Source organism: Lachnellula hyalina (genome assembly GCF_007821495.1).
Source record: "Lachnellula hyalina strain CBS 185.66 chromosome Unknown contig00014, whole genome shotgun sequence".
NCBI lineage: Eukaryota > Fungi > Ascomycota > Leotiomycetes > Helotiales > Lachnaceae > Lachnellula > Lachnellula hyalina.
In genome coordinates, this window is record NW_022157128.1 from 14,122 (window position 1) to 24,683 (window position 10,562).

Below are 10,562 nucleotides of genomic sequence, written 5' to 3' on the forward strand. Positions count from 1 at the left end.
ATGTTATCTGGTAGAAAGGAAAGGGGTAGAAGGTGGTGGAACCGTGGAAAGAGCGGGAGAAAATGTTGCATTGTTTTGCGAGGGTCCTGCCGAGATAGGAAGGATGGATCAATTGAGTGCACCGGCATCTACCTCAGAGAGAGAAAGGCCGCTGCATTTTAATTTACAGCAGTACTGTATAGTACAGTAATAATCAACAACGTGTTGGCCGAGTGTGCTGGCTGCCACGTACCTTTTATTATTGTTGTTCACAGCATCTACTCTGTAAATTGCCAACATCATACCGAGTAGCATGGATGGATGAATGGGCCGATGAAATGCCAAGCTGGCTTGTTACTTGGTATTCACGATCATCTTCCGATTCTTCCCTGCACATGGTGTACAGTAGTGGTCGCTCTGCAAATCGCTTTGTCCCAGACTCGAGCTCGACCCTCAAATCCACAGCCTCAGTCCAGTCCAGACTCGAGATGTTCATTTACGCTCCGTACTTCCGCAGATGCTGAAACATGGCTAGCCATGGTTCGGTCGGGAACCAGGTACAGTAAAATTTAAAATTCAGGTACGGCTCTTACCCCTGACGCTGAGATGCGCCGTCCGCACTTCTATTGGTGACTTGTCTTGTTCCCGTCCGGCTAATACGCCCAATCCGTTTAGACTTCTCGTAGAGTCGCAGGAGAACCAACGCCATCCATCGGCTCTTCACCCTCACCCACCCCAGCCCGGATGAGATGAACAGGAACAGGCGCAGGAACAGGACAGGCGTGCCGCCCACACCAACTCAACTCGTATTGGCAAATCAACTCCATCCAAATGGCCCTACCCACCCTGCTACTCCACTGCCAAAGTGGGCACTCTGCACGGCTCTTCCTTCACATGGGCCCAAGGGTCCCTGCCAGCCAACGATTTCGGGCAGGTCGTTTGTTAAAAGGCGAAGGAGCGCATCCTCCTTCGTTTCCTTCTTTTTCTGGTCACCCTCATTCTTTTGGTCTTGTCCGTCTGTCCTTCATATACAGCAATACACCTTCTTTTTTGCTTACCTCTTCCCCCACCATCTTTTTTCGCTCCTTTGCAAGGCTGCGCAGGTTCTCTCAATCACACACAATCATTATCACACTGCTATTCCTAGCACCAAACAACCACTCATTCATCGATTGAAGAGAGCCCATTCAGACCAACGTCAATTGTATTCGTCTACGATTCAGCAAAAGCTCAACTACACTACCCACCAAACTTAACTACACAAACAGCATCAACATGCGTACAACATTCTCAAGTATGGCCGTCCTGGCCATGTCTTTGCTGGTCAAAGATGTCGTAGCTAGCCCGATCCGGATGAGAGATGTGACTGTGGAAATCAGCGAAGATGTCGAGGTTGTCAAGGCAGCTGATGGAAGCCTCCAGACTACTGGCACAATCCTGTCTACCGAGACCGTTACCAATGGAGGACAAGCTCCAGCAACTTCAGCAGCAGCCGCAGTTTCATCTCCAGCCGTCTTTGTTGCTGAGAAGGAAGCCGTCAAAGCCCCAGTAACTTCAGCAGCAGCTACAACCTCAGCCTATGTTGCTCCCACCACAACGGCAAAGCCAACCACTTCCGCCGCTGCAACCTCCAGCAGCAAAGCTGCTGCATCTACCACTGCATCATCCAGCTCCAGTGGTGGCAAGAAGGGTCTCCTTTACGACTACTATGCGGATAAGAGTACTATTACTTCATTCTTCACAGGTGATTCAAGTGCCGGCTCTGCGTATACTTGGTCTACCAGCTGGTGCGCTAACTCTGTCACCTTCCCCTCGAGCATGAACGTCGAGCAGGTTCCTCAATTGTGGGGTCTTCGAACAGTAGCATCTGATGGAACAGATGATGTGAAGAATTTTGACACCGCCGCCGCAACATCAACCGCTACACATTACATGGGATTCAACGAACCCGATCAGTGCGGAGGTGGTGGATCTTGTATCTCTGTGGCTGACGCCCAATCCGGATGGGCTACCTTTGCCACCAAGTACCACGGAAAGAAGACACTCGTTTCCCCAAGTGTCACCAATGGAGACGGTTCCAAGGGTCTCCCATGGTTGAAGCAGTTCCTCGCGGGTTCCGGTATCGACAGCACTGTTGACGTTATTGGTATCCACTGGTATGGTGGAAGCGACAATGACATTAACGGAGCATGCACCAACCTCCTCTCCCAGGTCGCCGCGGCCAAGGTTATTGCGGGTGACAGAGATGTCTGGCTCACCGAATTCCAATACCAAGGTACCGATGTACAGGGCTTCCTCAAGACTTGTGCGCCACAATTGGATGGAAAGGATGGCCCCGCACGCTATGCATACAACTTGGCTGGTGGATTGATCTCTACTGTTGCTGGCGCCCTTGCCGCTCTCTAGATGTTGGATTTGAGGATGAATTTGTATCAAACCAAACTTTAAACGACGTTAACGTTCATGTATATAATTTAGCATTTTAGGGGCGAAATCTGGTAGAGATGGTATGGTATGGGTTGGAAATATTATTATACTCGTATAGGAGTAGCCGTGTCTGTAATTTATGGAATACAGAATCTCGCACCCTTTGATTTATACTGCTGCTCTGTATATGAAATATGTGATGTGAATTTGTACCGAATTTGATACCGTGTCCTGACGCATTTGGAAAAGATATGATGTGAAGGGGAATATTCTTTGAATGCGGCACTTACATTTCAATGATGAAATGACATAAATAGGACTTAAGCTGATGCTGGAATTGTTCTGTCGTGGTTGTGAAAGTTTATGTGAAGACCGAGATCTTGCGCACGTGAGAGCTAAATGCCAAGGCTGAAATTCTGTATGCCTTTATCGCAGCACAACATTTTTACGCCTCATAACACCAAGCCAGATCCAAAAATATCACACATTACGCACAACAGTTGTTAGAGGCGCAGTCACCACTCTACATACAATACAGACCAAATATTCATTTCTCACCAACGACTGACTCCATTCACGCTCCCGACCTTCTGATGCATGCTCAAGTCCCACCAAAGGCATGTGATTTGATCTGCGTTGACGAGAGTTGATTGTCACCACACCACCATCGCCACCACCACCACCTGCTAATACAAACACGTTTTCATCATGCCGGTACAGATTCTTGATCTCAAGTGTAGGGGATATTATATACTAATATAATGCCACAGATTGGCGACCTTCTTGCCCAGATAACTGGTGAACCCAGCACCAGTTCCAGTTCCTTGCCCAACCTGCCCAAACGCAAAGCCCCCTCTACCGACACCCTCCGCCGGCCAGCCGACAAGCTACAAAGACCGAATCCCACCTCTACCTCTACATCCCGCCCCATAAACCCAAGCAACAAACCTTCCACCTCCACCTCGTCGTTCAAAAATGGCCAACCTACCCCTCCCCCCAACGATGGCGCTCCTCTCACTTCCACCCCGGCAAAACCGCCAAAGAAAGGCTCGTTTGCCGAGATCATGGCGCGTGGGAAAGCGGTTCAAGCTACGCGGGGTCAGGTAGGTCAGATTCGGCATAAGAGGATCGAGAAGCTGCCTAGTAAGCGGGAGAGGGAGGAGATGAAGGGGGGTGGCGTGCGTGTGGGGAAGAACATGGGACCTGGAAATGGAGGAACGAAATTCAAAAACGGGGTAGCGCAGAATGGGAAGAGTGGTGCGAGTGGGAATGGGAGTGGGATTAGGGGTATTGGGAAAGGGCAGGAGCCCGAGAAGAAAATCAAGAAAGCAGCCATGGCAACAACGGGGTATTCTGGTACAGCGCGGCCGAAACCCGGATCCTCATCTACATCCCACTCCCGGCCCACGGCTCGTCCGCCCCCTTCCTCTTCCAAACAACGATACACGTATGCCAGCGAGGAAGAAGACGAAGAAGGAGAAGATGTGGAGATGGACCAGGGAGGTTACGCAAGCGACGTTAGTTCTGACATGGAAGCCGCGGCCTTCGAGGTCGATGAGGAAGAGGAGTTCGCGGCGCGCATGGCGAGGAAAGAGGATGCTGAGGCCTTGGCAGAGGAGAATCGCATGAAGAGGGAGAAGGCGGAGAAGAAAAGGAGGTTGATGGAGATGGCTGCTAGGAGGCGTTGATCGTTGGGTTGGATTGATGCTTACTTCCCCACGCAGTGCTAATGCTACGGAAACTATGGCTGGCTATCCTATGATTGATGATGAAAGATTGGATTTTTCTCCTTTCGTGGGTTCAGGGGAAGTGGGGGATGGAATGGAATGGAATGGAATGGAATACCTAGAATCAGCGTAGGACTTTTACCCTCGGGTTTTCATTCCATTCTCCCATTCATCCCACTGTATTCCCTTCCTCTCATGGTGCGGTGCTGTGCTTGCTTTTAGCGATATATACGGTTCTGGGTATGGCGTTTTCAGGTTCGGCATGGCATGGCATGGCATGGCGTGGTGGCATTCATTGACGGCGTTTCTCTTCTGCCTTGCGCCTGGGTATCTGCTTTCCCTTCCTTTTTTTCCCTGGCTGGCTTTCTGGTGTGCTTGTGCTTGATAGGAGATGGGAAGGGGGGTGTGTATTGTGTAATAGAAAAGACGATGAGAGAAAGAAAACAAGACGGAGAAAGAATTAATGAATGAAAGAAGAATAATATATAGTATAATATAATATATCGTACCATGTACCTTGGGAAATAAGATGGGATATTTGGGATCTGAGCGAGGGATTGGTTTTACTGGATTTTATTGTGAAAGCGGAGGGGAGGGGAGGGGAGGCTATACTATGTGAGTTGATAGGGGCTAGAGCTATAGATGCTAGCTGGTAGGGTAGGCTAACTTAAAACCCTTATTTTACTTTATGGGCCATAAGTAAGAAATGTTCTTGATGAAGTATGCTTCAAGCGCTTGGGGGTTTGACGTTTGCAACGTATGAGAGGATTTCAGTTTATGCTCTGCTCTGCATTCGTTATGTGTTTTGTAGTCTTTGCTCTGGATTTTGTCTAATGATAAAGGCGCTTGGCTTGGGCTCCCCATATCCAATGCAATCTTATCTATATAATTACATATATACAGCACACCATCTATCTCTATTTCCTCTTCCTCTTCCCCTCCTCCTCCATCCCCAGCCTCACACTCCCGATCAACATCCCAGTCAACCAACTATCAGGTATACACTGTGTGAAAGCCCGCACGAGCCAATGCGCACACCAGCCCTCGACAACCTCGTGCCCACACCCAACCCTCTGCAACGCGCTCCGGGCAAACGCCCGCGCATCCGGCTGCACGATCGACACCTCGCCCTTGCTCGTCCCCGTCTCCGTCACCATCGCCGTCATCATCGCCAGGACCTCCACGTCCCTGCCCTCCGCCACCATCTCGCGCCGCAGCGCCTTGCTGAAACTGCTATCGAACGCTTTGGTGCCCGAATACACCGATATGTACGGACTGCCCACGTCGGAAATCGACCCCATGGTTAGGATCAGCGCGGGCGTCTGCAGAGCCGGTAGCACGAAATGCGTCATGAGCGCTGGGAAGCGCGCGTTCGTGTTGATGATGGCGTCGATGTCCGAGGGCTCCTCGTCCTCGTAGTTGGCAAACACGTGCCCGGACGGCGTGGTCCCCGTGCCCACGTTGTTCACCAGCACCGTGACGTGCAGGCCCGCGCACACCAGCTCCTCGACCGCGGCTGCGATGTCGGCTGCGGTGCACGCGGTTGCGTCGAGTACCATGAGGCGGATTTGCGTCTTCGGGTACGAGGCTTGGATCGAGGCGCGTACGGTGCACAGTTTGTAGGGGTTGCGGCCGTGCAGGATGATGTTGAAGCCGTGGGCAGCTAGCTCGTGCGCGTAGCCTTTGCCAATGCCATCGCTGGCGCCTGTGACCAGAGCCCAGGGCGACTTGCCGCTTGGTGAGGTGTGCAGGTAGCGGGGGAGGGATGAGGGACGTGTGTAGATGTGGATGAAGCGAGCGGTTTTGAAAAAGAGAGTGAGTAGAGTGAGAGCGCCGGTTAAGGTCAGGATGTTGGCGAAGATGCTCATGTTGATATTGATATTAATGTTGATATTGGCGGTCTCGTGACCTTCAAGGCCAATGCGGGGGGTTTCAGAGATATGGTGGTGGTGATGCAGCGTAAGAGCATGCTGATATGTTATTTCCCTCTCTTTCTTTCCATAGAAGTGAAGAAGGGCGAGGGACGAGGGAGATGGATGTTTTGTATACGTCGTTTGATATTAGATGCAGCATCCCTTGAAGTGGCAGGTGTTGCTGGCTGTTGGAGGATTTTCGCTACTAGGAGCGGATGTGGTGTTGTCCGGTGATGGCTGTCTTTGTAGGGCTCTAGCTCCCTCCCATTTCCATTGAAGATCTCAGCTCTGTGTTATTAAATAAATAAATCAGTCGCGCGCATTCAAAGAAAAGAAAATAGGTTTCCAATATACGCAAGCCTGTCCAGCAGGCTCTTGGAAATAGGAAAGAGAGTGAGAGAGGGTTGTCCTGTCGTTGTTTTTGAGTGAGGGCGGGAATGTTTGAGCGTCCCCTGCATGAGTCATGTGACGGGTCACTTGGCACTTGTCTCGGAAAGAGCTGCTTCCAGCTTTCTTGGCGTTGATCTAAGGGGAAGCCGCATGCATGGACTGATTAGAATAGGGTAAAGCTTGTTCTGAAGGCAACTTTACGCGCCACTTGGAAACTGGTGATGCTTCGTTTTTAGTGTCTGCTCTGCTTCTGGCCCTGGAGCGTGAGGCTGACATAAGCGGGTAATTAAGTCTAAGAGTGGCTAGTGTCGCATCTCACTTCACAACGTCAACTTCAGTCCGTAACGCCTCAAATCTCTTGACTTTGCTGCTTCACCCTGCTGAAATCATTTTTTGGCAGTAGGTGCAGGTTGTTTGGAATAGGCCTGAATATATGAGTAGCGATAGGAGTGAGCCGTGTCAGAATGGTCCAGCTAGTGACAGGTGAAGTGGTTAATCTTGAACCGCCGCAGTTGCGATATGGAAGCCCAAGATAAGTTGCTCTGAAATGATCGAAGATTTGTTTGACATGCATTTGACCTTTGATTGCCGTTGTTTCTGGTTGGTTTATAAGTTAGCAATTTCAATTCTCGGGTATCTTTCACGTCTTTGGTGTAGTTTTGAAATTATACTTCCAGGATCCAGAACAAGTCTTCCGCCCAACTCCTCGTTTATGCTGAACGACGTTGGAGGATGAAAAGCGTAGCAGTCTTACCCCTTGGTCGCGATTTGGTCACTATAATTAGGCTATAAAAAGCCACCTCTTCCTTGACGACTCGACGAGCTCATGTTTCTGGCGTTGATGAACTGTACCGAGCGATACCGTGTGTAGATATATGCTTTATATTACAAGAGGCAGAGTGAACAAACAATTCATATAATCACCGCTATACAAGAAAGTAAAGAGAGCTCCCAGTGGAGATAAGTTGCTAGAAAGTCGAAAATGGCGTTCAAGCATTACACGTGACCAGTCCCCTTTTGCCTGGCAACCAGTGCGATTGTTCAGTTCCAATGCGTCATGCTTTGGGAAAACCTCGGCATTGAATATCAATACCGTATATATTAAAATAAACATTTTATACTCAAAAAAAAAGCCATTTCCTTTGGAAATAGACGTGATTTCGGGTTTCCCTGAATACTAAAACGTCGTCGCTTCAATAGACTTCATGGTACGTGGATATAATTGTATTGTACGGCCCTGCTTGTACAGCCCTGCTGTTCAAATAGTTAAGATATATACCGAAATACTATAAATGAAATGTTCCGCTTTGCGGGCCATAGAAGTCTTTCATTTTTGTCAAATGACACACAAAGTCAGCTTTTTTGGCATTTTCTTTTTAAATCTTTTTTGGTCGTTCTTTTTGGCCATTTTGGCGATTCAACCTTTCTTGAAGCGAGATCAGATATGAATAGCAGCACTAAGAGGAATTCACAGCTATTATGGAGGGAAAAGGTAAGAGCGTTAACAAGTCTAAGGTGAATTGAACAACATGCCATATCAACAGCTTTTGCGGCATCTCTTCAATAAACCTTTTTACATACAAATCAAGCGCTTCATCCGTGACATTCCCCCTCTATTATTTTAGACAGAGCCCAATCCATCGATCGATATATCATAAGTGCTCGTCAGCATCACAGAAGCAACATGCGAAAACAGAGGAAGGGAAGCAAGGCCAATCGGCAAGGACTGCGCAGCTTAGATGCACCTTCGCAGTCTGCTAGTATGCGTAAGATGCTCCCAGAACTGCTCACTTGGTCTATACTAACCTGACATCTAGCAGGAGCCAGCTCCCAACAGACCATTGGAGAAGGCTCTCGTCAGAGCAAGCGCAAAGCCTCTGACCTTTCAACGTCACAGGACTCTCTTGCAGACAACCAACCCACACAACGCAACGAGAACAGCAACAGCGCGTTGCATGGGCGCACTCCAGCGCAGGCGAACAACCTCCTTCGATCTTTTGGCGCCCTTGTTGATAAAACGATTGATGTATACGACGATCTTCCGGAAGACGTACAGAACGTTTGGCACTCCATGTTAGACCTAGATAAAAGGAAGAGCGACTTGCGACGCATTGGACAAGGATATGCGCATTCCCAGGTCAACCCTCAAGCTCTATTCCAAGCTCCATTCCGAACAACTGATCCCACTCAATCTCCTCCCCTCGATCTTTCCCAAGAACCAAGTTTCGAAGCTTTTGAGAAAATATGCAAAGATATCGGGGATAGTGATGGCGCTGCTCAACCAGAGCGAATCCAAAAGGCCTGGAAAATTGTGCAAGACCTTGACATAGTCTCCTGCCTCGAGAAATTCTGCCGGATGATGTGGTATTTGCAAGATGAAGCGCTTGAGCAATGGGAGAAACTTGTATATCTGAGAGGATCCTCAGATGCACATTATCGTCTCAATTATCTGCAATACCATTTTACCCCTCACAAGGATCCCAAGAGGTTGGAAGAAATGCATGGATGTATGCAGTATTTCCGAAAAGCGTTCGATGGGGTTTCGGCAAATGAAATCTTCGAGGAGAGAACTGGCAAGGTTCGAGATCTCATACCGTCACTCCAGCGGGAGAACTATGATCCCTTGGTTAGAACCATCAATCAAGAGTATAAAAAAGAGACAGGAAGAGAGGGTATTATTCAAGAGGCTGGAACTGGACGAAGCTCCTCGATCCTGGTGTAGTCTGGAAGGCTTGGTGTGAAGCCTTTTCGAGTCGACAATCCTCCCTTGACCGAGGTATTCTGTTACTTCTCATGGTCGTCGGACAACGGCACAACTTCCCAAGGCCAGAGGATAACGACAATTGGAATCCTACTGGCGCTGATGCCATCGGCAAACAGCCTTTCTGGGTTGCCGAGTATATCAAAGTCTACTTTACCAAGTTTATGCAGATGGCTCAGGCTTTGGATGACTGGGTTGTGGATTTCTACGCGGATGTACGCGTGGATGAAGGTTCTCGGCGGAAAATTGAAAATGAACTCAGAGGGATCGTCATGGGAGAGCCGCGCTCAGGGACTTCGGTTTCTGATTCCGATGATACCGGTATGCAATGAATTCTGTTGATACAGGTGAGACATGCTGACTTCTCAACTTGTAGATTATGTGTCGGAGAATGACACGGAGACCCTGCACGTTCTCGACGAAGACACCTCGCGGACCTCGCAAATACTTGCCGAAGACCTGAGCAAACTGAGCACAGAGCTGATATTTATGGGTGCTGCTCAAATCATAGACCTTGATGAGATTCCCTCCGATATGTCTCAAAATCCAAAGTTCTTGAAGTTCGAGCAGATATGCAGAAAGATCGGGGCTGATGGCGGGGTTATTGACCTAGGGCACATCAAACATGTCTACCTGATGATCGAAAACCTAGACACGGACTCCTGTATCGAGACTCTTCGTGAGATGACCATGTTTCTATGGGTTGAAGGGAGTCAGAGGGAGCAAAGAGGAGAACCGGGGATTGCCCAACGCAACCTCAAAGACACCAAAGTTCCACATGAGCTGTTCTACAACATACAAGGATACTACACGAAATCCAACTCGGATATATTCGAGATGCACAGATATCTCGATTGTTTCCGAGAGGCATTCGACGGGGTGGCGATGTGCGAGTACATCGAGGAAAAGATCCGCCAGCCCCCTCCACAAATCCTGAATGCCAAGGGCGACATCCGCTACCATCTTCTGAAAGTCTTCAACAAAGAACGCGAGGCAGCTAAGAAGAAAGGCCGGATTCTAGAAGGTTGGGACTGGACAGAGGCTATTCGCCAGTCTATGATCTGGACGAACTGGTGCAAGGCTTTCTCAAGCAAGAAGCGGTCCAGCGACCGGGGCATCCTCTTGCTGCTCATCGCCATCATGAAGCCCGTCGACTTCCCCGGCCAGTACCTGACGCGGAACGCTTACGTTGCGTGGTACCTGACGGGTGGTGATGCGTCGAGTTGTGAGATTTCTTGGATCGCGGAGTATATCAAGCAGTATATGCCTGAGTTTATGCAGATGAGTGAGGTGTTAGATAAGTGGGCTTTGTTGATTTATAAAAAGGCTTATCTGTCTCCTGCTGATCGGAGGATGATGGAAAAG

At 49.1% G+C, this 10,562-nt stretch overlaps 2 protein-coding genes across 2 annotated transcripts; one reads left to right on the forward strand and one right to left on the reverse strand.

Moving 5' to 3' along the window:
- Nucleotides 1–3,114: 3,114 nt before the first annotated feature.
- On the forward strand, nt 3,115–4,094 carry LHYA1_G001988 (uncharacterized protein; the record flags this gene model as incomplete). The annotated part of the gene is made up of 2 exons (XM_031146966.1): nt 3,115–3,120; nt 3,177–4,094. 2 exons carry the CDS (start codon nt 3,115–3,117, stop codon nt 4,092–4,094), a joined length of 924 nt encoding a protein of 307 aa, XP_031008604.1.
- A 956-nt stretch (nt 4,095–5,050) lies between these two features.
- Nucleotides 5,051–6,001, reverse strand: LHYA1_G001989 (Very-long-chain 3-oxoacyl-CoA reductase; the record flags this gene model as incomplete). Its single annotated transcript, XM_031146967.1, has 1 exon — nt 5,051–6,001. The coding sequence occupies one exon, from the start codon at nt 5,999–6,001 to the stop codon at nt 5,051–5,053; it is 951 nt and encodes a 316-aa protein (XP_031008605.1).
- Nucleotides 6,002–10,562: the final 4,561 nt, after the last annotated feature.